The sequence below is a fragment of the Podarcis vaucheri genome (genome assembly GCF_965113315.1).
Source record: "Podarcis vaucheri genome assembly, chromosome: 5".
In the NCBI taxonomy this organism is placed as follows: domain Eukaryota; kingdom Metazoa; phylum Chordata; class Lepidosauria; order Squamata; family Lacertidae; genus Podarcis; species Podarcis vaucheri.
In genome coordinates this window covers 697,749-723,298 of record NC_138763.1, presented here as the reverse complement: position 1 = coordinate 723,298, position 25,550 = coordinate 697,749, and the positions used below count along the sequence as shown (strand labels likewise).

General features: G+C 54.0%; 1 protein-coding gene across 1 annotated transcript; it reads right to left on the bottom strand.

Annotated features, from left to right (window-relative positions):
* Positions 1 to 15,161: 15,161 nt before the first annotated feature.
* On the bottom strand, positions 15,162 to 25,328 carry LSG1 (large 60S subunit nuclear export GTPase 1). Its single transcript, XM_082223679.1, has 14 exons — positions 25,182 to 25,328; positions 24,092 to 24,218; positions 23,892 to 24,012; positions 22,875 to 22,961; positions 22,468 to 22,554; positions 21,527 to 21,587; positions 20,479 to 20,658; positions 19,125 to 19,547; positions 18,906 to 19,007; positions 18,161 to 18,303; positions 17,571 to 17,695; positions 16,208 to 16,287; positions 15,875 to 16,036; positions 15,162 to 15,626 (listed from the first exon to the last, which is right to left on the bottom strand). The coding sequence occupies exons 1-14, from the start codon at positions 25,269 to 25,271 to the stop codon at positions 15,456 to 15,458; spliced, it is 1,959 nt and encodes a 652-aa protein (XP_082079805.1). The 5' UTR covers positions 25,272 to 25,328; the 3' UTR covers positions 15,162 to 15,455.
* Between the last annotated feature and the right edge of the window lie 222 nt (positions 25,329 to 25,550).

The window sequence follows — 25,550 nt, the reverse complement described above, 5'->3', positions numbered from 1 at the left end:
CTCCTCTCCCGGCTCCCCTTCGGCGACGGACGGAGGGACCGGCCCGGGGAGGGGGGGGGCCTCGCCTCAGCTCTCCGCCTGCCTGCCTGCCTGCCTGCGCCCCCGGCCGCCGGAAGCGCCTCAGCCCCGCCGCGCCGGATGCGACGTCGCCAGGCCCCGCCTACTTCCGCTCGCCCGCGCGGCCCCTCTCGCGGTTGCCCGGCAACGCCCGCCCCGGAATGGCCGAGCCGGAAGGGAACCCGGGGGGGAGGGGCATCCAGTCGGACCCGCGCAGGGGGGGGGCAGAACAGGCCCCAGGGTCGCCTGCGACTGGACTGAACGGCCAGGGGGCCTTCACCACTATATGCGTGTGTGTGTGTAAAGATATGTATGTATACCGAGACATGAGACATCATATGAAAAAGCAAAAAAGCAGAGACATCACCTTGCCAACAAAGGTCCGTATAGTTAAAGCCATGGTTTTCCCAGTAGTGATGTATGGAAGTGAGAGCTGGACCATCAAGAAGGCTGATCGCCGAAGAATGGATGCTTTTGAATTCTGGTGCTGGAGGAGACTCTTGAGAGTCCCATGGACTGCAAGAAGATCCAACCTCTCCATTCTGAAGGAAATCAGCCCTGAGTGCTCCCTGGAAGGACAGATCCTGAAGCTGAGGCTCCAAGACTTTGGCCACCTCATGAAAAGAGAAGACCCTGATGTTGGGAAAGATGGAGGGCCCAAGGAGAAGGGGACGACAGAGGGCGAGATGGTGGGACAGTGTTCTCGAAGCTGCCAGCATGAGGGAGGCAGTGGAAGACAGGAGGGCCTGGCGTGCTCTGGGCCCCGGGGTCACGAAGAGGCGGACACGACTAAACGACTAAACAACAACAACATATATATATATATATATATATATGCAGGTTTTGGTGTCTTCGGGTGTCTTCCCATGTAAGAGTCGGGGTGTCTGTGCGACGTTTCGACGAGGTCTCACTCGTCATCTTCAGGCTGGTGCTTTCGGCTTCTTGTTACTGGAACAGAGCAGAGTCTGGTGTTTGAGTTCCTATAAATACTGTTGAGGGGTGTGGTGTATAGCCTCCAACGTTCTGGGCAAAGAGGAAGTTCCTAGATTAGTGTGCCTTTTCTTCTTTTGTTCCTTAATTACTTGAGGGATATCTTGGGTGATTTCATGAGTGATATTCAGAATATCACTGGGTGGGTCATTAAGTGTAGATTAGTTGCTAAAGCTTTCGTGTCTTGACCTCTTGAGCTTGTGAAGAGTTTTTCTGAGAAGATGGCTGTGCTGCATTTAGTTGTGCTCTGGCTTGGCTTCGTGTATAGGGGCGAGCTATGGTTTTGTGCCTTGTGCCAGCCAGATCTGTGTAGGGATTGCAGGGGGGTGCTGAGCTCTGTTCCAGTAACAAGAAGCCGAAAGCACCAGCCTGAAGATGACGAGTGAGACCTCGTCGAAACGTCGCACAGACACCCCGACTCTTACACGGGAAGACACCCGAAGACACCAAAACCTGCATTCCTATACCCGTGAAAATCTACGAAAGCATATATATATATATATATATACACACACACACACACACACACACACACACACAAAATATATGTGTATATATATATATCCACACACACACATAGTCGTACCTGTTTTGCGACCAGGATCCGCTAGCTGAAAAGGACGCAGTGCACAGTGCCACATCTGCGCACACACACGGATCAGTTTGTGCTTCTGTGCATACATGAGGAGCAAACCCAGAAGTAACCCGTTCCAGTACTTCCGGGTTTGCCCCAGACGTTCGCCGGAATGGATGCTAGATGAGGCAGATGTTCGCGGAGGTATTACTGTGTGTGTGTGTGTGTGTGTGTGTAATTTCTATTAAATATTCTAAAAATAATAAGAAAATTGTCCAGTAGCACCATAGAGACCAACTAAGTTTGTTCTCTGGATACCGTGGTACCTCTGGTTGCAAACGGGATCCGTTCCGGAGTCCATTCGCAACCTGAAAAGAATGCAACCTGCGTCTGCGCACACGTGGGTCACAATTCGCCGCTTCTGTGCGTGCGTGTGACATCATTTTGCACGTCTGCGCATGCACGAGCGGTGAAACCCAAAAGTAACCCTTTTCGGTACTCCTGGGTCGCCACAGGACGCAACCTGAAAACACGCAACCTGAAGCAAACGTAACATGAGGTATGACTGTATAAGCTTCAGATGAGGAAGTGTACATGCCCACAAAGGCTTATACCCAGAACAAACTTAGTTGGTCTCTAAGGTGCTACTGGACAATTTTTTAAAAAAAAAATAATGATATTTATTACTTTTTCAACATTTCCAACACAGCACTACAAACAAAAAAGAAAAGAGAAAAAACAATACAAATACAATACAAAAACGCTACATGGACTAACAAAACAAAGCAAAAACAAACAAAAACAATTTAAAAACATTCACTTATTTCCAGCGACCTCCTCACACCTCCCTTTTTGTATTCCACTTCTATTAATTGTTTCAGCAATTCCTTTCCATCTTCCTCTGTTTTCTATCCTATAATTATCCTATACATTCTTGCCTTATTTTTCCTTTAATTTTCTATTAATCTATTTATACTTAATTCCTTATGACATTTCTACTAAAGCCATATAACTTCATTACAACATTTTTCTAACATTCCTTAATTTTACAGTATTTCTATAAATAGTCTTTAAACTTTTTCCAATCTTCTTCCACCGACTCTTCTCCCTGGTCTCGGATCTTGCCAGTCATTTCCACCAATTCCATATAGTCCATCAACTTCGTCTGCCATTGTCTAACACTTCAGTGCTTTCAAGAAGCAACCATTCTCTCAACCAGCCAAAAAGCAGATGGTTCACAACGAAATTTAAAGGTCTGGCAGGGCAGGTCCACCTCCTTCTTGGGCATCCGTCAATATCTTAAGTTTTACTTGAGGCTTCCTGCCCTGCCAAACAACTCTAGAAACATCCCTCTGCCACCTCCTGAAACAATCCATCCCATCCAAAGCTTGCAATGTTTGAAACAAAAGCAACATCCCCAGCAACACAGCAGCCCTCATCCCCACCACAATAACTCGGCCCAACAGTAACAACTTCTGATTTGTCCATATTTCCAAATCCCCCTTCTCTTCAATCCAACATCCTTCACAGTTATCCTTAAACAGATTAACATTTTTGGCGGTCATACTAACCCCCAAATACCTCTCTTTCTCAACCAATGTTAGTCCTGTCGCCTCCTGAAACTCTGTCAAGCTTTCCTTTTCCAGTTCAGATAGGGCTCTGGTCCTCAAATTCATCTGTTCTTCTTTAAGTTCAATCATAATGAATGTCAGCTTATGTTCATCAGGTTGTCTTTGTACGGATGGGACTCTCCTCTCCAGTTGTATTGCTTTAGATTCAGCAGCAAGGGTTTTTTTCCCCTGACTTCATCTGCAGTTTGCCGTATCAGAGTAGATTCCTGTGTCAGTTTCTGGGTGGTTTCTGAATTGGTATTCACCTTTTGTCCCAAGTTACTTAAACTTTCTACGATTAAGTCAATTTCAATATTTGCAGCATCCATTTTCACATTTATCACGTCTGTTGTCGTGTGAAGTTGTTCCAGCGAATAGTTTATTTTCAATAATGCAGCCACTAAGGCCTCTTCTGCCGACATCCCGTCTGTTTTTTCCTTTCCATTTGCCATAACACTTAAGAGATTCAAGGTCAATTCCAAAGTCTTACACTTTTTTATTTTGCAGCTGGAAATTCCCCTAGCCTAGCTCCTGTAAGGTAACCAATTTAAAAAGCTTCCACTAGGGGAAAACAGTTTATATTTGTATCGGTCAGTATGTCCTCTTTTAAACACTGTTTCAATCCAAAGTTAGTTTCCAACAACAGCTATGCAGCTTCGCTCCGTGGAAGAAGCAGACAAATCGAAGCACCGCGCCACTCACCCCACATCGCTCCGGATCTCCGAAACCGGGTTTCCCCGCGAGTAGGGGAGGCGCAAAAGGTGCCCGCCAAATCCCACGTTCACAGGCTCCTCCTGCCTGTGATTTTTACAGGTCTCCGCCTTCGCCGTGGCGGTACAGACCCAAATTCCCACGGGGCAAATTCCTCCCGATCAGAGGAATTCTGCCATTGCCGGAGGCACCAACCCGGAAGTCTCCAATTATTTATTTTTGTATTCATTTCAACTGCGTCAGACCAACACAGCCACCTTCCTCAATTAAATTTTCTGTTTGGCGCTGTGGGTTAAACCACAGAGCCTAGGACTTGCTGATCAGAAGCTCGGCGGTTCGAATCCCCGCGACGGGGTGAGCTCCCGTTGCTCGGTCCCTGCTCCTGCCAACCTAGCAGTTCGAAAGCACGTCAAAAATGCAAGTAGATAAATAGGTACCTTCTGGCGGGAAGGTAAACGGTGTTTCCGTGCGCTGCTCTGGTTCGCCAGAAGTGGCTTAGTCCTGCTGGCCACATCACCCGGACGCTGTACACCGGCTCCCTCGGCCAGTAAAGCGAGATGAGCGCCGCAACCCCAGAGTCGGTCATGACTAGACCTAACGGTCAGGGGTCCCTTTACCTTTACCTTTTACATCCTTAAGATGCCTCCACACAACCGCAGCTTCTCCACACAAACCAGTGTAGCAGGAACCCCCCCACCCCAATCATTCTGTTTGCACAAACTTCACACACACTCACACTCACACACTACATACGCCACATTTCTGTTATAAATTCATAGAAAATCAACCATACATCGGATTTGCACTGTTCCATTTTTTACTCCATGTGACAAGGACTATCAAAGGGGAATGGCTTGGTTTCTGGTCAGCCATAATCCCTTCACCATCCCAGCACATCCACAGGAGCCCTGCCCAGTTGCTATGTCAACCCTGATAATCCCAGACAGAAGACAATCAAAATGACAAAGAACTTGCATATGGGAGTGGATTCAGCAAGGACTGAAACAAAGGACAATAATCAGATCTTCCCTCTGGGGGCAGGAAACTGCAAACTCTCCTTTGTCTCCTGGAAGTGACTCATGGGCAGGGGGAAAGCCAGGTGACTGGACACTCAGGTTACCACCACAACTCCTCCCTCAACCCCTCCTTTCTGTAATGTATGCATGATGTTTCTGGGGGTGGGCTTGAGCTAGAGGAGGGGAATTTCAAAAGTTTTTATAAGGTCTTGCAGCCCATTGTTCTGGGTCTTTTCCTCTCTCCTGCGAGTGAGGGGAATACCCTGTTGCAACAGTTCAATAAAGGCCAAGCCTACAGGCTGCTGTTTTGCTCCAAGTTATCCTGGTTGGTGTCTTTGTTTTGTCCAAGAGAGCCCTCGGATTTTTCCGTTAACACCAGAAAGTGGCTTCTCTGGACAACAGACGGCCTCTCCTGTGAAGGCTGCCGCCTCCTGCGTGAATCGGACACTGTCGGGCAGTTGGGGGCGCATGCGCCCTGTCCTTTGGCCTCCCCAGGACCCTGGCAACCCACGCTATGCCACTGCCCCACAGGCTTCAACAAGTTGCTGTCACCCCAATATTGGCCTAATGATGCCCTGGAGGCCTTGGAAGGGGCAGGAGACAAACTCCCCGAGGAGGAAGGGGTGGCAGCTCTCAGCCGTGAGCCAGTGCATCCTCCATGTTCAGGAACGGCCTGACCCTCTGCACACCAGCCATGTGTGGGGCAAGCGCTGTGGCCTCGTCCGCCTTGCAGGCTCCCTGGAAGCATCAAGTGATGGGCTGCCCAGCTGGGTGGACCTGCCTTGGTCTGATGCCATGCGGGTTCCCTGTGCTCTCCAAACATGGAACTCCAGGTGCAGCATCTGGGGAAGATTTGGGACGCCCGGCAGGAATCTTGGAAACGGGACAATGGGCTGGGAGGGCCTGCTGTGGTCTGACCCAGAAGAACGGACTGTCCTTGTGCTAAGCAGGTCACATAAACAGGTCCTTGCATAAGCAGTTTTATGGAGTAGATAAAAGGGATCACGGAATGCTTCCTTTCTCGCTGGCACAATGGCAACCATGGTACGCAGAATCGCAGAATAATGGATGCCAACCCCGGAGTCACGGAGCCCAACCAGCTTCCCGCCAGCTGCAAACTCCTGTCTCCGTTGGGGGGGGTCTCTGGGCTCTGAGAGTGGGCTGGCATTCGCTCTGCCAGGGCTCACCCAGTGGCAGATCGGCACCAGCCCACCCAAAGGCCCACCCAGCCCCATGCTCAGCTGACAGGATAGTGGTGCAGGAATTTATGTATAGGTTGGGGGGGGGGGAGATGCCCCTCCAGCAGATCTCATGCACATGCAGCCCACTACCAAAACCAGCACCAGCACTTTTGTGACTTTTGTGATTTGTCCCCACAAAACACTTCATCACAGTTTCTTCCTATCTATTCAAAGGGCCCCTGCTGCACAATACCAAATGATAAATGTATCTATGTACTGGCTCACAGGGAAAACTTCAGAAATTCATATAGACATGTGAGCTCAGCTCCTCAGCGGTCCCTTTGCCTGAGTGATAATCCCAGGCATCCTGATACCTGAGGGCCAGACAGGTAGCCATGCCAGGAATAACAAACCCAGATGGAGACAAAAGGGTGTGATTAACTGGGCTGGGAAACAGGGAAATGTAAATATTTCTTTTGTTACACTTGATGGGTGTTTGGTGGAGGGCAAGGGGAACCATGGGGCAGGGTCCAGGATGCTCAGATTCCTGCCACCAGACCTCCCCTTTCGTGATGTAACCGTGATGTATGAGTGATGTAGTTTGGTGTAACATGGGGATTAGCAGCTAATAAAAGTTTGGGGGCTCTTTTGTTCGGGGCTTCCATCTTGCTTCATCTTGCAGTGAGTTGGAGTCCTGCCGCGACAGTTTCAATAAAGACCAAGCCTACTGGCTGCTGTTTTGCTCCAATTTTCCTGGTTGGTGTCCTTGCTTTTTTGTCCAAGGGAGCCCTCAGATTTCTCCGTTAATAAGAGAAGCCTGACTGCATCCTCATCGTACAGCCTGGGTTGTTATGGGGGGGGACCCATCTTATGGGGGGGCACCAGTCTCAAAGGCTTTCCGTCTTCTCCCACTGCTGACCCCTCCTCACCCGGTTCAGCCCCTCTTGACCAGGTTAGCTCTCAGATCTCTCCTTGGGGCAAAACAGAATCCGGCCTGATGAATGGGAGCTGCTTCCTGTTAATCAGATGTCCTTGGCGTCGGAAGGAGGGCATCGCCCGTCTCCCAAGGGCTGCCTTTCTTTCTGCCAAGGCTCCTGGGGCAGGCAGGTCGAGAGCAGCTCCATGAAAATAGCCGTTGGGTTCAGCAAGCCAGTTCCAAGGGCAGCCAAGACAAAGCGGTCCGTCCCATTCCCACTCTCCACCTTCAAATCTTGGACCACACACTCTCAACACATGAGACCTGGCGGACGTCCAATGAAGCTGGATGTCAGGAGATTTAGGGAGGATAAAAGACAGGACTTTTTCACACAGCACATAGTTTAACTGTGGGCACCAACTGGGATGGCATTGAAAGAGGATTAGACAGATTCCCGGAGGAAGAGAGGGCTACAGAGGGCTACTAGCCAGGATGGCTCTGCTCTGCCTGCCCAGTTGCTCTTGAGTTTGAATCCTGCTTGCTGGTCTCCCACAGGCCCCTGTGAGAACAGGATGCTGGACTCGCTCCAGATTAGCTTCCATGGACTGCAAGAAGATCCAACCTCTCCATCCTGAAGGAAATCAGCCCTGAGCGCTCACTGGAAGGACAGATCCTGAAGCTGAGGCTCCAAGACTTTGGCCACCTCATGAGAAGAGAAGACTCCCTGGAAAAGACCCTGATGTTGGGAAAGATGGAGGGCACAAGGAGAAGGGGACGACAGAGGACGAGATGGTTGGACAGTGTTCTCAAAGCTACAAACATGAGTCTGACCAAACTGCGGGAGGCAGTGGAAGACAGGAGGGCCTGGCGTGCTCTGGTCCAGGGGGTCACGAAGAGGCGGACACAACTAAACGACTCAACAACAACAACTGAGACCAGGGAGAACACCAGCTGAAGATCAGGCACCTCCTCTTCCAGGGAACCTGATGCCCAGCAAGAAGAGACAACAGGCCCTCCTTTCTTCTCTCGTCCTGGGAATTCAGGCAAGGAGACAGGGATCATGTTCGCCTCTGGAGGCCTCCATTCAAACTTCACACTTTCCCAGAGATATCCTGGAAGATCTGGGCATTTTCTGAGAGTGTTGCTGTTGGTTGTGAACTTAATTGTTTTAAGCAATCTCGTGCATAGGAGAGGGTGATATCTTAATTTTTTAAATAAAGAATACACAAATCCCTAAATCAATCAGTCTGAGAGCAAAGAAGGTAATATGCAATTAAAACGGTGTAGGGAATTGATGTGCAGGTTAAGCAGCAGTGGAAAATTAATTTGCCTATTGAGCTGCTTAAGGCTGGATCCTTCCTGCTCAGTCTGCATCATTGCACCAGTTCCCGGGATGGACTCCTGTCCACTGGAGCAAGACCTCCCCACCCTCCAGCCACTGCCTCCTCCCCCCCCCCTGAGGTCTTCAGGAGAGTCATGTTTTCTCTCTGGCCTCTTGCCTTCAGGGACCCTTTAAAAAGCCCCGGGAAGGATTCCCCCAGCGGCATCCAAGTGAGCTTCAATATTTACTCACATGGTTCTGGCCATTGACGTATTACAACCAGCAAATCCGGGGTGGTTGTTTTTCCCCTTTTCCAGGACTGTTCTTTGCTTCCCCTCAAAGTCTTTCAGCGGCAAAGAGGAGTTGGACAAACAACGTCCTTGTTGCTGGGCTGCTAATTGATGTTCCAAACTCTCTGTGAAGGGGCTCCTTGATGCTGCCCTTTTCTCACAGGGAAATAAAAAGGGACCTCAGAACACGAGAAAATCTCCCGCTGGGTCCACAAGTGCACCCGACCTTTCAGAATTAAAGTGGTGCTGCGTCCCAAGCGGGGCTTTTCTCCTGAAAGTGAGAAGCAAACTCGGCTTGCGAGGGAAGGTTGGGTGAAATAGCAGCTGGAGGAGGGAACTCTGACTCCTCAGCTGCCTCTCCTGTCCCTTTGGTCTCCGCGCTGACCTGTCCTGCAAAGCTGAGGTGCATCCTCTCTCCCTTCCGCCTCCTGCTCTCTTCTGGAGCACCAGTGGCAAGGAGGTCACCTTGGATCCCTTTCCCTTGGGGAACGAAGTGGGCAAACACAGCGGCCTTTGTTTCTCCAACCTGTTAGCCAGCCTGGTCCTCTTGCCTAGCCGAGAATGCACTTCCAATAACAAACAGCGGCTTTCTTATTCTACGCCAAGTCTCCGTCGAAATGTCTTTGCAATGAAGGCGACTCCAAGCAGGGACGCATCTCACGCACGTTCCCTTGCGCTGTGGCCTGCAAACTGCCCCCTGCGGGCTCCCCCCCCTTGTGCCCAGCCACCTACTGGGCTGCTCCCTGCAGAGTTTGGCCCCAAGAGGGAAAGGAAGAAGGAGCCACAGCAAGCAGTGGGTCAGCTTTCTGCCAGTGCTGATGGACAGCTACTGCCCCTTGCCCCGTGGCACAGGGATGGAAGCTGTGGGGGCACCAGCAGCGACGTGGGTGCTGCCGGCTCGAGGAGGACCAGGAGGGCCCTACAGCAGCAGCAGCTGGATCAGGCCCACTGGCTGCCTCTGGGCCCCTTGCAATTAACTGCAATTAATCCAGAATGTGGCAGCTAGACTGGTGACTGGAACCGGCTGCCGAGACCACATAAGACCAGTCTTGAAAGACCTACATTGGCTCCCAGTATGTTTCCGAGCACAATTCAAAGTGTTGGTGCTGACCTTGAAAGCCCTAGACGGCCTCGGCCCAGTAGACCTGAAGGAGCGTCTCCACCCCCATTGTTCTGCCCGGACACTGAGGTCCAGCTCCGAGGGCCTTCTGGCGGTTCCCTCCCTGCAAGAAGTGAGGTTACAGGGAAGCAGGCAGAGGGCCTTCTTGGTGGTGGCGCCCGCCCTGTGGAACGCCCTCCCATCAGATGTCAAGGAAATAAACAACTATTTTACTTTTAAAAGACAACTGAAGGCAGCCCTGTTTAGGGAGGTTTTTAATGTCTGGCGCTGTATTGTTTTTAATATTTGGTTGGAAGCTGCCGAGAGTGGCTGGGGAAACCCAGCCAGATGGGCGGGGTATAAATTGAAAATGATGATGATGTTGCTGCTGTAGGTGTTCAGGGCCATGCCACTTCTCAGCCAGGGGTAGGACGCCCTCCTCTCAGAGGTGAGAGTCAGGCCATGGCACCTCTGAGCTCTCCCACCGCCTTGCCCACTGTCATTTCTGGCCTCCTGCGCCACCAGCCAACAGACTGATCCAGGAGCAGGCGAGAGAGACACGCTCTGCCATTGCTCCTCCTAAGCAGCTCTCAGATCAGGATCCGGGCTTGGCTGAGGAACTGCCTGCTGTGTCTCAGCAGACCCCTGCCCAAAGAAGCAGCAGCTGGAGGGAGGGGGAGGCAGAAGAGGAAGCCATGGCAAAGCGAAGAAGCCAATGCCCTCAAGCCCTGGGCTTCCAAGGTGGCTCCCTCTTGCCCCAGCCTCCAGGGCCCCAGCTGACAAAGGCTGTGAGGCTCTTGCATCCAAGGCAAGTCTCATTCTCAGTTGGGGGTGGGGGGTGTGAAGTGTATTTTTAATCCCCTTCTTAAAAATAATCTGTAGCCATTCATGCTTCACTCATTGATAACACACAGGTCCATGTATCCTTCAGAGCATGACAGTGCCGGTTTCTGCATTTAGCAAGTGCCGCAAGGGATCTGCCAGGATCTGGTGGATCCCTCCCCTTTGCCTGCCTTGCCCTGATGCAGAGCCAGCTTCTCTTGCAGTGGAGCAAATATCAGAGCTGGGGGGGGGGCTCTTGCCCCATAGCGGAGTAGTTGATGGGGGAACCGGCTGCTGACAGACAGACAGAGGTGTAGCTCTTTCTCCAAATTCAACACTCTGCCGCTAACTTTGGGTTAGGAGAATTTGATCAAGTATTTTCCTTAGATTGTCCCCTGCTCCCAATTTGTTTTCACCCCACTGGACTCCAGGGACTCATCTATTCCTCCTCTCCTCTTGCTCAGGGCATTGGGGACCACCCGGCTGCTTCCTTGCCTGTTTCTTTTTTCTGGGATCTCACCGGGACCCCCCAGCCCAGGATCACTGCCTCGGGATCCCAACAGCCTCAAATCCCCACTGGACTCTGCAAAGGGCAAAGACAAGAGGGGGGTGAGCATTGTCTCATGGAAAACATTATCTGGCTCCCAGGCCTGTATCTTATCAGGAGGGAAACCACCCACCCCACAAAGGGGAGACAAAAGGGGAGACAGAACGGACTGCAGCACAGCATGTGACTTCTCAGCAGCTGCCCCCCCCCCCAAGAACTGCTCATTGTCCTGGGCCATGTGCATCCCCTCCCCTGGGCAGGAGCCGTGTGGACTCTCAGAGAGGGCAAACCAGGGACCCCTCCCTTGGCTCCCTCGGCCCCATTGTCCAGTGGGCAGACACAATGGCCTGAGGCCGCAGGCTTGGGGGGCGGTGAGTTATCACCAGGCGTGCAGAGCTGATAAGACCCCTGTCCAGAGGCAGCTGGGCCAGCTAGACTTCTTAGTCCTTCCAGCCATCCAGCCTCAAAAGGGGCCCTTCTGGCCTCCCCCTGCAAGAGCGGCTGGCTGACTTGTCCACCTCCCCAATTGCACATCGCATGCACCAGCACACCCTGGTCCAGCTCTGCCCCCCCCCCCCAGCAAAGCTCCGTTTTGCCATTGCACAGGTGTGGAGCTCTGCCCCAGCCAGGCTCCCCTGGAACAGACCAGTTTCTGCATATGCACACACCCCATTCAGGGGCAGAGGCTGCCTGGGGAGCCCCAGCTGAAAGAGGGGAGCGAGAGGGGCAGGCCTTCATTGTGGATCCCCTGGATCTGCAGAAGGGGGCTTCAGAAAATTCTTCCCATCTCCAGTGGGAACATTCAGAGTCCAGGTCAGCAAGGAAGGCACAGAGGCCTGTTTTTCAGGAGGTTAGATCAAGGAAACTAACAGTCACCCCCATTCTGCGGGGTGAGGCCACACCTGGAATATTGTGTCCAGGTCTGGACACCACAATTTAAGATGGAGGCTGACAAGTTGGAAGGTGTGCAGAGGAGGGCAACCAAGGTGATGTAGAAACTGAGAGGCATCTTCAAATCCCTCAAGAGCTGTCACATGGAAGAGGGAGCAAGCTTGTTTTCTCCTGCTCCAGAGGGTAGGACTCGAACCCATGGCTTCAAGTTACAAGAAAGAAGATTTCAACTAAACATCAGGAAGAACTTTCTGACAGGTAGGAAGCCGTGTTGGTCTGACGCAATCGAAATAAATAAAAAATTTTCCAGAAGCACCTTAGAGACCAAAATAGTTTGTTCTAGGTATAAGCTTTCGTATCTGAAGAAGTGTGCATGCACACGAAAGCTTATACCCAGAAGAAACTTAGTTGGTCTCTAAGGTGCTACTGGACAACTTTTTTCTTTCTTTCAACTTTCTGACAGCAAGAGCTCTTCCTTCACCTGTGAAACAGTCTCCCTCTGCAGGTGGTGGACTCTCCTTCCTTGGAGGTTTTTAAGCAGAGGCTGGATGGCCCTCTGTCCTGGATGCTTGAGCTGAGATTCCTGCACTGCAGGGGGCTGGACTAGATGACTCTGGGGGTCCCTTCCAACTCCATGATTGCATGGCTAGCAAAATGGATGCCACCCACCAAGCTGCTCTGTCTGTTTCACAGTCCCCAGGCAAAGCGCAACGTGAAGATCCTGCTGAGCCGCAAGCAAAGGCCTCCCCCCCTCGCCCCGCAACCTGCGCCCCTTCCAGAGAGCCCCCCACAGCTCCGCCACGGAGGCTGCCTTGCCTGGAGATGCTGGCTGGACTGTGCGCTCCCTTATCGCAATAGGAAAAGCCAATTCAGGAGGAGAACTTCCTCTCTCCAGAGAGGCTCCCGGCTGCTCCATTGTCCACTGGCCCTCGCTGCTGCTGCTGCTGCTGCTGCCGGGAGGCGCTGGCCGGGACATCCATCTCTGCCGCTCGGACTGGAGGGGCCTCTTATCAGCCCGGCCTCCCAGGAGGGCATCCGGCAGGGATCGATGGGCTTCTCGCCCGCCCAGCTGCTGTGGGTGCAGAGGAGGAGGAGGAAGGGAGCAGACCTCCCAAAATGCCCTCCAGCAGCAGCAGCAGGATGGGGCCAAGCAGGACCTCATCCAGTCCAGCCTCCGGTTACAGTGTCCAGGCAGACGCTCCAAAGGGGAAAAGCCCAGAACTGGAGCACAACAGGCTGCGATGGCGACTCCCAGAAGCCGGTCCCCATTGGCACATCGTGGAAGGAGCAGAGTCATCCTGGTAGCTGAAATTCTTGCACTGCAGGGGTTGGACTAGATGAGCCCTGGGACCCCCTCCAACTCCTCCTGCTCTGGGTGTCTCTTAACAGTCAAAGTGGGGGTGGGTCTGGAAGCTAACAAAACAAAAAAAAACCCCATCTTTTTACTCCAGATTGATTAACAGAAGTTAGCTTTGAGGCTCATTCGCAAAACATTCCCCTAGCACTGCAGATCTTTGTAGTTCTCTCCCGATTAATACCTAAATAAAGGTGCCCCCATGTGGTGAAAAAGGAACCACCACAGATGCTTCCTAGTGGCTAAAATAGGCAGCCACAGGTTTTGCAGCAGGAATGTGATTTAGGCAAAGAATTGCCCACAAGTGAGAAATGGGAAGAGATTCCCAAGGTTGCTGTTAGATTGTTCTGTTTTTAAAAATGGAAGCATCAGTTTCCCCCCAGAACGCACCCCCCAGGCACATGTTAAAAAGGGGGCAATGCTGCCCAGTCCCCCATCTCCTTGCGGCCCCCACCCTCTCCACTGCCACTCCCTCGCTTGCAGAAAAGTGCTTCTTAAAACTGCCCCCCAAATAGCCTGGCGTATGTAACCCCCTGGCGAGGGGAACCCAGAACCAGCTCCCTCCTCCGGCTTCCCAGGACAAGCCCCCTGCCAGTCTGGCCTGCAAAGGCAACGGGGAGCAGCTCCCAAAAAACAAAACCCTGCTCATTTGAAAAACAAAACGCTCTTCCCCCTCTGATGGACATCAGTAACATGTAATCACTGCGACCATCCCACAAATTCCCACTAGGCTGAAAAGGGAAAGGAACTGCCAGCAGCAGCATCTGCCACAAGCCCTGATGCCCCTCCATATCCCATGCCCAGGCCAGGCAGCCAAGGAGAGAACTTGCAGAAGGCATTTCCCCCCACAGCAAGGAAGGAAGGGGGCTTCCAAGGCAGGTTTGCAAGTCACGACCGGACTGGCAAGGAGGAGAGGAAGCAAAGGAGGGCCAGGTCTCTGCTCCTGCCCTCCTGGCCCCTGGGCATCAATGGTGGGGCCCAGCTGCCCACAAATTCAAGCAGGGCTGCAAGGATTGTTTGCGCACCCAAAGGCCCCCCCCCCCCACTGCACAAGCCTCGGCCTTCAGCACCCTCTCCTGCCGGAGAAGGGCTGAGTCTCCTCGAGCCGTAGAGAGATGCATCGTTCCTCTTCCTTTGCTGCTGCCCAAAACACCCATCATCCCAGAATTGCAGAGTGGGACCCCCAACGGCCATCTAGTCCAGCCCCCTGCAATGTAGGAATCCCAGCTAAAGAATCCCTGACAGATGGCCATCCCACTGCTGCTTTAAAACCCCCGAGGAAGGAGAGCCCACCCCCTCCTGAGAGAGACGGTTCTCCTGTTTAGCAGTTTGCACCGCCAGAAATTTATTCTGGGTGTTTAGTGGGAATTTCCTTTTTTGCCATTGGAATCCGTTGGGAGAAAACCATCTGGCTCTGGAGGTGCCCCTCTCCCAGCTGGAGGGCCCTGGACCCCTGGCAGGTTGCAAAAGAGTCTGGGGGGAAAGGCTGGGTGGCAGAGGGAGCCCTTTTCACAGGCCAAAAAGAAAGAACTTGAAGTCCTGCCCGGAAGCCAGGCGGGAATGGGCAGTGCCCAGAAAGGAGCCCTTTCAGGCTGGCAAAACAGAATCAGAGCTTCCCTCTGAGAAACCTTGGAACGGCCGTTTCTCAAGGGTTCTGGAAACAGTGGCTGCGAGGAGGTCTGGTGCCATTGGGGGGGTGTCAGAAAGTGCACCTGAATGGTCAGGACAGGACAGGGTCGCATCTTGATCTACCTGCCACACTTGCAGAAAGACAATGATGGCAAAGGTAAGAAAAATTTATTGCCAGCAAGTGGAGAATGGCCTCCTGCTCCAGGCTTGGGCCACGAGGTGAAGTGGGTGCCAAGCTCCTCCTCCTCCTCTTCCAGGCGCGTTGACGAGAGAGCCTCACAGGGCCGGAGCGCCTCTCCTTGGTCAGGCCCGCCAAGGGACAGTCCCCTGCACGGGGAGGGGGGAGCCCAGCCCACGGGCTCAGCCACAGGGGCGGGGCGCCTCTTCTTGCCTCTCTTCTCTGGTGGAGGTGAGATCCTGCCCAGAGAGGGGCAGAGGTGCACAGAGTCAAGCCTCCAGGTGTTTTGTGATGCGGCGGATCTTCTCCTTCTTGTTCCTGTTGCCGTGCTTCTTCCAGGGTTTGCCTCGGGCGTCCTCGGTGCCGGTCGCGGAAGAGGGGCCTCCCGCTCGGTTGCCCATCAGGCACTGGCTGCCTCTGGTCAGGGCCCGGACGTTCTCCTGGGAGAAAGAGGCAGGCCGTGTCAAAGGGGAGCCTCCAGGTGACATGGGGGGCACAGGCCCACCTGGGGAGCCAAGAGGCCAAGTTGTGTGGGCAAAGAGGAAGGGAGGGGCAGCCCAAGAGGCCAAGCAGGATTTGACCAGGTGCACTATATGTCACCCAAGCAGGCGTCGGAGCAGAGCAGGTGCCTGGTTTGTCCCGTCCCCCCCCCCCGCCGCCCCCTGCCTGCATGCCCACAGCCCCTGACCTGGTGGAAGAAGGCAGAGTCCACCACATTCTCGATCTGCTTTGCTCTGGGGCTCCTGCCAGGCAGCCCCCCGGCCCTGCTCTGCAAGGGGCATCTTTCGTGACGCAACTGGAAGTCCTGGGGGTCAGTGCCAGGAGGCGGGTGGCAGTAGAGCAGCTTGCCCTGTGAGAAAATGGGGGGCGGGGGGAGAGGGAGAAATGAAAGTCAAGACCTGGAGAAGGTAAGGATTCCATCTCCCCCCCCCCCCAGGACACATTTCTTTACTCCATTTCCAGCAGGCCCCCCTTCCTCCCGAGAGCCTTGAGGGGGGGCTCAGGAGTCCCCAGCACTTACACTGACGTAGTCCTTCAGCACATAGCGGGCCGAGCGGGGCTGATCGGGCTGCCCATGATCCGTCATGAAGCCTCTCATGTCTTGGGCCAGGAGGAAGGAAAGAGACAAGGAACTTTTTAGCTTAGAGAAAAGGCAAGTATCAGGCGACATAATAGAAACCTATAAAATGAGGCATGGCATGCAGAACACAGAACAGGTGTCTTCCCTCTCTCCTAACACTAGAACTCAGGGGCATCCCATGAAACTGAAAGGACCGTTCAGGACCGATAAAACTATTTCCTTCTTCACGCAGCGCAGAGTGAAACCCTGGAACTCCCTGCTGCAGGAGGCAGCGATGACCACCCACTTGGACAGCTTTACAAGAGGATTCGATGAATTCATGGAGGAGACGCCGATCGAAGGCTCCTGGCCACAGCCATTCGGTGCCACGTCCACGGCGGAAGGCAGCCTTGCTTCTGAATACCAGCTGCTGCTGCTGCTGCTGCTGCTCTTGTGCTTACGCTCTGCTCTCTGGCTCCCCATTGTGGGCATCTGGGTGGCCCCTGGGAAAAGAGGCTGCTGGGTGAGACGGGTCCCCTTGGGCCTGATCCAGCTGCAGGCTCTTCTGATGTTTGTATGGAGAGGACAGGGCAGGCTGCCACAGAAATGAGCCGGAGCAGCTCTGGCAGACGAAGGGCTCTCTGCGCCAGGGGATTCGGTGCCAATGCCTAAGCGCTGCTGGAAAGGGTTCTCTTCCACCAGGCCTATGCAGACGGCTAAGACATCCCGTGGTCCACTTTTAACTTTGTAATAATAATAATAATAATAATAATAATAATAATAATAATAATAATTTATAACCCGCCCTTCCTAGCCAAGACTGGGCTCAGGGCAGCTAACACCATATATAAAAACAATTGAATGAAATACAGCTTAAAAAACAAGATTAAAATACAACATTAAAACATTAAAATGCAGCCTCATTTCAGTGGAAACTCAAAAAATTTTGGGGGGATAAAAACATCAAGTCTTCACCAAGGCTAACTATCCAGACTGGTCCTACGTGGGCCAGAAAAAAGCCAGGGAAGTCCCCAAATAGGAGTTCCAACACAGAAGGAGAAAGGAAAAAAGAAAGAGGGGGAGGGAACCAAATTGATTCCAAGCCAAAGGCCAGGCGGAACAACTCTGTCTTACTCTGGTCTCAGTAGACAAACAGACAGGATCTTTAGTGTTCCGTCTTATGTTTTGTTGAGACAACGCTATAGAGAAGTTACTTTTCTAAATCCATAATCAAGTCAGCCCTTCCTGGGCCAAAGGAGGAGCAGCCCCTCGGAGGGAGCCAACCCCCCCCCCAGCGGCAGCCCCTCGCAGGGCGGCAACTCACATCCGTAGGCCGCCAGCAGCTCCTCGGACGTGGGCGGCCGATCGGGCGGCTCGTCCTCTCGAGGCCGGATGATGTTGATCCCATAGGTGGCCTCCAGGACCGGCCGGGGGATGCGCTGGCAGACGTGGGCCAGTGAAGGAACAAGCGGTGGGGAGGGGGGAGAAGGGTGCCCAAAGCGAGACCAGGCCCCCCCCCACCTGGGCAGCTGCCCTCCTCACCCCCCAAAACAGCTCTTTCCCTTGCAATTGAGGCTGCCTCTCTCTGCCCTGCCCCTCTGCTGCATAGGGAGGGGCATTTTCCTGAAACAGCAGCAAATCAGGAGATGCCCTGTCTTTGTGAAGGGGAGCAGGTGCAGCTGCCCATCTCCTGCCCGTCTCCGTTTGAACAACTGCCCTTCCCAGCAAAGCTACCCAAAGGCAACTGAGGGGAACTCAAGGCGACTAGAAAGCCCCCACCCCAATATAGCCAACTCCTGTCTGGGGCAGGGCTGAAGCCGAGGACCCCTGGCCGCACCTGGCTGCTCTGCAGATGGAGAACTGACTGAGATTATTCCCGCCCCCCACCCCCCCAGAAAAAAAGCAAAGGATATGAGAGAGACGGGGGGAACGTGGTCCCTCATCTGGTCAATGGGCAAGATCCCGCTGCAGATCATTTCCGCCTTGGTGGAGACGAAGGAGGGCATCACCAGGCCAGGGCAGTCGCAGAGGCAGAGGGCCGGGTCCACGTACAGCGTCTACAGGGGGGCGGGAACAGCAGAGGCGCTCAGCTCCGGCTCCCCTCAGGTACCAGCCCCCCAGAGCCCAGAGAAGGCAGCTATGGAGGACCAGCGCCAAGCAGGGCGAGAGCAGCTGGGGCCGCCGGAAGCTCCTGGCCCGGCTCCCATGCTGCGCCCGCCACTCCCTGGAGGCTCTCCTTGCCCCCCCCCCTCCAGCTCCTGCTCTGCTTCTTAAGGTAAAATCAAAAACTGGAAGGTGCCTTGGCAGCAAGCAAGGAGGAGGGCAAGGCCAGGATGAGAGGCCGGCAGGACTCAGTACCCCTTGCAGGAGGGGGCACAAGTGCAGGAGTCCAGGAAGAAGGCAAGAGCAGAGACTCTGGGGCCCACCCCACCCCCACCCACTGCCCTCCTAACCTGCTCCTAGGAGATGGGGACGTCTATGGGGCTGGGGCCACGTCCACTCTGCCACAGCTGGAATTTCCCCGAAGGCGAGGAAGCTGCCCTGGCAGGTGCAGAGAACTTCCTCCCATGGAAGTGGAGCCCCCTGCAGGACTGACCCCTGCCCCTCCCAGCCTGGCAGCAGCAGCCATACCCTCCACAGCCAGTCAGCCAGGCAGTACCTGGAAGTGCTTGGTGTGACCCGGCGTGGCCGACACAGAGACCTTCTTCTTGCCCAGGATGGTGTTGATGGTCGAACTCTTCCCAACGTTGGGGTAGCCCACCTAGGGAGAGGAAGGGAGGAAGCGGCTGGCACAGAGGCAGGCCTGGCACACCGGCTCCTCCCTGCAGCACCAGAGGAGGGACAAGCAGCCCGGCTCCAAGTCGGTCCCCCAACTCACCAGCCCAACAGTGACTTCGCCTTCCCTGACCTTCCTCCCAGAGTGAACCGTCCTCAGGATCTCCAGGAGTTCCTCCTTTTGCACTAAGCGGCTGCTGTTCCTGAGCGGCTGGCCCTGAGGGGGTCCTGCTGCCCTCGGGCTCTGGGGGGGATCAGTCCTGCTTTGCCCCACGGACCCAACAGGGGCTCTGCTCTCCTCGTCTTCAGAGCAGGTCAGCCAGGCGTCCTCCTCCTCCTCCTCCTCCTCTTCCGCACAGTCCTCATAGACGTCGCTGTCTTCCTCTTCGCTGCTGCCGGGCTCTTTGTTCCCAGGAGGCCACGAGAGAGCGCCAGGTCCCCTTTCCACGTGGCGGCTTGAGGTCTGCATCTCCTCCTCGCTGGAATGGTCCTCGTCCAGGCCTGGCTCTTGCGCAGCTTCTGACCCCTGAGCAGATGGGACAGAATTCAGGGCAGACGCCTCTGCCTGCAGGCTCAGCAGAACACAGCCGCCCCTGACACTGGTTTTCATTAAGCAAGTCTGGAATCGCACCTCTTGCAGCGGCCGCAAAAAGGCTGGCTATCAGAACTAAACATTTGGAATGCAGAAGCACAAAACACAGAATGGCTGTTACCCGGAAGGTGGAGCTGGCTTGTTTCCTGCTGCTCCAGAGGGTGGGACCCGAATCAATGGATTCAAACGGCAAAAAAGGAGATTCCGACTCAACGTCAGGAAGAACTTTCTGGTGGTAAGAGCCGTTTGACAGTGGAACAGTCTCCCTTGGACTTTCCTCCACTGGAGGTTTTTCAGCAGAGCTGAGGTTCCCACCTGTCAGGGGGGCTTCAGCTGAGATTTCTGCCTTGCAGGGGGCTGGACAGGGTGGCTCCTGAGACCCCTCTCTTCTCACTCTCTGATTCTATGAAATACCAACCAGTGCCTGCCTGACCACCTCCCTCTGGAGGCCAAAGGAAAATCCACAGGTACACGAAGCCCAGCTTGGAAGGGAGAAGAACGGGGGGCTACAGAGCCACCTCCCCCCCCTCCTGGTGCCCCCCAGATCTTCTGGATGCTGGGCTGGAGGCCGACTGTGACAGAACCGGCTCACCGCTTATGCCCCATGGAGGTGAAAGTGGGACCCCACTGCTTACACCCCATGGAAGGCTGAGCTTCTCTTGTGTTGCAGGACGTCTGGGGAGCTTTCAAGAGCCTGAGCACTTCTCTTCCACAGAAAGTGTTTTGATCCTGGGAGTATTTGCAAGGAAAGGATCCTGTGTGCCCAAGGGCAGGAAGGCTCTTTGGAAAAGCCAAAGCCTTGAGCGCTGCCCCTGCGGAAGCTGCTCCCTCCGCCCCGGCCGCCTGCCCCCGAGGCGTCTGCTACCTGAGAGCTGTCCTCCGCCAAGCGCCTGGCCTCCTCCAGGGCGGACCAGAAGACCACACGGACCCCTTCGTCCTGGAAGAAGCGGGCCCAGGCACAGCGCTGCTCCTCACTCAGCAGGTCGGCCTTGTTGAGCAGGAGGAGGTTCTCCTTCTCGGGGCTGATCTCTCTGGCGTAGCATTCCTGGGAGGAGAGGCAAGGCGGGGAGGCAGCAGAATCACCCTCCAGGCTCAGTGGGGGGGGGTCCTCTCTCCCTGAAATGGGCGACCTCCGTCCCAGGGGCCTCCTGAGGCCTCCCTGCATGGCCAAGCCCCCCCCGCCCCCCACTCCACAACAACTGGGCCCATGGGAGAGATGCAGGGAATGCCCATGCAGAGTGGCAGGCCAAAGCGGCTGGCTGGGCATCTTTGGGACGTCCGGCGATTGACAGGTGGGCCCCTCTGTCCACCCTGGAGGGTGCTTTGCACTATTTAAGGGTGTTTGGGAGATTCTCCTTTCCTGGGGTGGGACGAGGGGCTGGACTAGATGGGCTTCTCAGGTCCAGAATGCTCACCTTCCCCTACCCCCAGATGCTGGGTAAAGAAAGGAGCTCAGAGGCAGAGCACTGGCTTTGCAACCCAGGTCCCAACCATCTCCTTCAGTAGAAGGACTGGGACTGCCATGACTGGAAGCCTGGAGAGCCGCTGCTGCCAGCCAGTGTAGACACTAGATGGACCAAGGGTCTCACCCAGGATAAAACAGCCTCCTGTGCTCCTGAAGAGTCTGGGCAGAGTCTGGGCTTGCTTGGCACACAGCAACATAGGAAGCTGCCTCATCCTGAGTCACACCCCGGTCCATCTAACTCAGTATTGCCCGCACTGACTGGCAGCAGCAGCTCTCCAGGCTTCCAGGCAAGGGACTCTCTCCCAGCCCTCCCAGGAGATGCCATCGGCGATCTAGCCTGGGAGCTGCAGCAGACAGCAAGGGCCCAACTGAGCAGGGAACAGGACAACCCCCCCCCCACCCTGAGCAGCTGCCCAGTAAATCCCGCTCCCCGGCCCGCTTCACCTACCAGATCGCGGCATCGGAAGAGAAGGGGGTTTCTGGCATCCACAATCTGAACCACAATATCACTGCAAGAGGAAAGGGAAGGGGCGGCTGCTTCACTGGCCACTAGCTCCCCCCTCGCCTCATCAGGGAGGAGGAGCACAGGTTGGAGAGACAACCATTGCAATAATAGCATGTAGCTATTCAGATGGGGAATCCCAGCTCCAGCACTTCAGGCCCTGGCAAGGGCTTTTGTGGCCAGAAGGCATCTGTCCTGCCTTCACACGGAGGCCTCTGGAACAAGATTCTTTTTCTTCTTAATAGTTCTTTTAAATTAAATTTTCAATTTATACATCTCAAACGAAACATTTTACGTAATACCATATATCCTATGACTTTGTCTCCTTCTCCTTCCATGGTTCATTTTACTTCATTCCTGCATATTTTACTGTAACCATTTTAGTCAATTCTCCTACTTCATTTAAACAGTAACCACACTGTGGAATTTATCTTAATGCTGTCGGTGTCTTTAGCTGTACACGGTTATTTTCCAAGTACTCAGCAAAGATTTGCCACTCCTTTTTGAAGAGATGTACTTCTTGCTCTCTTATTCTATATTTTAAACCTGCTCATTCTGCAAATTCTATCACCTCAAGCTGCCAGTCCTCCGTATTTGGGCCCTCCCTCACTTTCCATCTGTGGGCTAACAACACTCCAGCCGCCACTGTTGCATTCATAAATATTTTTTCCTGACACCTGGGAACTTCAGTCTGAACTATTTATAACAGAAAGGCCTCTGGACCTTTTGGGAATGTTGTTTTAAGCATGCTTTTCAACTCACTATAAATCCTTTCCCGATATTCTTTAACCTTTTCCCATGTCTCTGGAACAGGATTCCAACCCATTCCCACCAGCAGCAAGCGGCTTCCCAGCGAGGAAGAGCCACAGGGCAAGGACCATCTTTACCTTCTTTCAAGGACTCGCCACAGCTGACGCCAAAAATCCAGATTCCGCTCAAATGGGGTCAAAATGAGTTTCTGTTCTTCCTCCAGACTGGAATGGAAGGCAGGAAAGGAGGAAGCAGGAGAGTGTTAGAGGCCAGGATAATCACAGGTCAGAGGTTTCTGATCTGAACTAACAACTTTCTAAGGCAACAGCATTCAAGAGCAAGGCGTACTGAACTGTCCGCTGAATATTGCTGCTGCCCCGGTGGGCTTCTTGATCCCTGCTCACACTGGCTCATAGCTCCACCCTGTGAAAATCTTCGACAGAAAGAAACCTGAGATGTTGTGCTCCCAGGTGGTGCCAGGGAAAATGAAAGCCCCCCAGAGGCCCAGGCCCCCCAAGAGGAAGCAGCAGCAGGGGCCACTTACCGGGCGAGCCGCCTCCTCCACTCCAGGAAGCTGTCTCTTTCTGCTTGGTTCAGCATCTCAGGACTGGTCCGCTTGTCCCAACATGGCCTGCTCTCACCAGTCACAGGAAGTCATCAGAAAAGGCAGATTATGGGTTTTATTAGTATGGGGGGTGGGTGGAGGGAAAGAGATTTCATGCTATGCAGAGCTTGCCTCCCAGCGGATATCAGGATAGTGAAATTCCACGGTACCATAAATTCTTGCTTCCCTAAAGCATCTGCAGTTTGTTTCATGACAGCAGCAACACACACACACACACACACACACACACACCCTAGTTTGGTCTGTGGTAGGCTCCAGACATAATATTCTTTGTGTATTTTTCCTTTTGCTTCTATATTGAGCCAACTGCTCTCCACAGAACTATCATGTTCACTCTCTCAGAAGTCTGTACAGGTGTATGTAAGGACACATCTTATATTTCTATTGTTTTAAGTTGTTTTTAGTATTGTTTATAAAGCTGTATCCCACCCTGCAACCGAAGAGTGAAGGGTTGGTAATAAACAAACAAATGATAATTACGGTAAGTCACTCTTTCCTTGTTTCCCTTTCTATTGCATCCATTCTTTTTGATCCAAGTCACAGGATTCAATTCCTACATCCCAATCACAGGAGTCATCCCACCAAGCCTGAGCTTAGCTTAGCAAGCCACGTTTTACTTTCTTGTAGTAAGTGGTCAAGCTCATATTTTCCATACTCTGCTCATTAGCACAGAAACATCAAAAGCTATGAATATTATGCACTCTTTTACAGCTTTGACTGCAAACACCATTTTCAAACCAGAGAGATCTCTTGCCATTACAACCACACTACAGCTTGTGTCTCTGTGGTTCTTGGACTTTCCACTCTCATGTTTTATGTGGCACAGAAATGCTACTAAACCAGCAGCACCCTCAGGCTGCAAATAACACGGGGAGTGTGGGTGGCAGCACAGAACGTGAAAGGTCTCCAGCACCCTGAACTCTGCGACAGACTCACCTTCTCGGGATGCACAAGAAGTGCTGGTTCTGCTCGTGCAGCTCTTGGATCTTCCGGGTCTCTTCCGTCGTCAACAAACCAGTCCGAGCCTCAGGAGGAACAATCTTGATGTTCAGCTTCTCTGCAGAGCAACAGAAGCTGTCAAGAGCAGCAAAAGTGTCAGGATATGGAACACAGGAACATCCTCGCCAAGGACTCACCTGCCACAAATTCGGTTCCTGCCAGCTCAGCAGTAGCCAAGAACTCCTCCAGCGAGTTCTGCTCGGTGACGGACTGAAGGTTTAGCCGCCCCCAGTCGTACCCGTCGTTCAATTCGCTGGTGTGCAGCTGTGAGGGAAGAGCAGAGCATTTGAACCCCCTCGCCAGGCCAGCTGCAGGGCCCACCTAGGCCAGCATCATGTTACCAGAAACACCTGGCCAGATGTTTCCAAGAAGCTTCTGGGCAGGGCAAGATGGCTGCCGCTGCCTGTTCTCCAGTGCTGCCTTGGCACAAGGAGGCTCTGCTTTAGCTGCTTTCCAGACACGGGAAGCTGCCTCCCACTGCGAAGGGGTGGCAGCAGCAGCAGCTCTTCTGTGTTTCAGATGGGGGGGCAGTTGATTCCCGCTCCCCCCCACCTGGAGATGCTGCTGGGGGCTGAGCCTGGGGCAGTCTGCATGCACGTGGCCCAGGAGCAGCAAAGGGGGCCTGGGAGTGGCAGGGGGTGAGGGGGGCAAGCAGGGCTCCCATCCCCACCTCCTCCTCCTCCTCCAGCCTCCACTACTCATGGCTGAGCTGCAGGGAGCAGGAGGAGGGGAGGGTGAGAGAGAGACTTCTTATGCTTTATTAGTTGAAACATTGTATAAAAGAAATAAGCAGTAATTGTTAAAAACAAAATAAAGAATACCAAATAAACAATCACTTGTTCCTAAATTGATACTGTATTTGCTTTGTACATCATTCTGTAGCTATTTCTGACATGACCGCCGATCTTCCCATTATGCTCTCCAATTGGATTTCTTGAATACGCGCCTCACTTTATTCTCTCCATACTATTTAACTTACTTCATGTTGTATAAAATTATCCCATTTGCATACAGAAGCTCAATCAGGACCTGCCAACCGAGTCACGTTTTGACCCTGTTCTTTGACCCAGACTTTGCAGGGGAGCTTCTGGGGAGGCGGGCGATCCCACCCCGCGGAGCCTCCTTGCTCGGGCGCAGTCTACCTCTGCCGCAGCCCGACCCAGGGCAGCCCCAGCCCGCCTCGCGGGGAGTCCGGAAAGGGTCCCCCGGGCCCCTCCCCGCACTCACCCAGCCCTCCGCCGCCCGGCGGCCCCCGCGGCGCTCCCGCATGAGCGCCCGGCCCAGCCCCGCCGCCGCCGCCGCCTTCTTCTTGCCCATGATGCCGCCGCTGCTCGGGGCCCCGCGGGCCGCCAACCGGAAGGGGACTGCGCTTGGCGGGACTCCTTCCGCGTCACGTGGCCGGGCTGAGCCAGTAGGAGGGCGCGGCCGGGCGCGTCGCGGAGGAGGCTCCGGCGGGAACCTCCGGCAGCGAGCTGCGGTTCCGGGCGGCTTCCTCCGCGCGCCGCCAGGGGGCGCCAGAGCCGCGGGGAACAGGCGGGGAGGGCGAGGGGCATCTAGTCCACCCCGGCCAGGCAGGACAGGGGGCCGGCCAGGGAA

Excerpts from the sequence above, each read along its gene's own strand:
- LSG1 (XM_082223679.1), bottom strand. The coding sequence starts at position 25,271 with ATGGGCAAGAAGAAGGCGGCGGCGGCGGCGGGGCTGGGCCGGGCGCTC. Across the intron at positions 21,588-22,467 it reads TGGCGAGTCCTTGAAAGAAG|TGATATTGTGGTTCAGATTG; the intron begins GTAAAGATGGTC and ends TTCCTCTTGCAG. Across the intron at positions 18,304-18,905 it reads GTCACACCAAGCACTTCCAG|ACGCTGTACGTGGACCCGGC; the intron begins GTACTGCCTGGC and ends GCCCCCCTGTAG.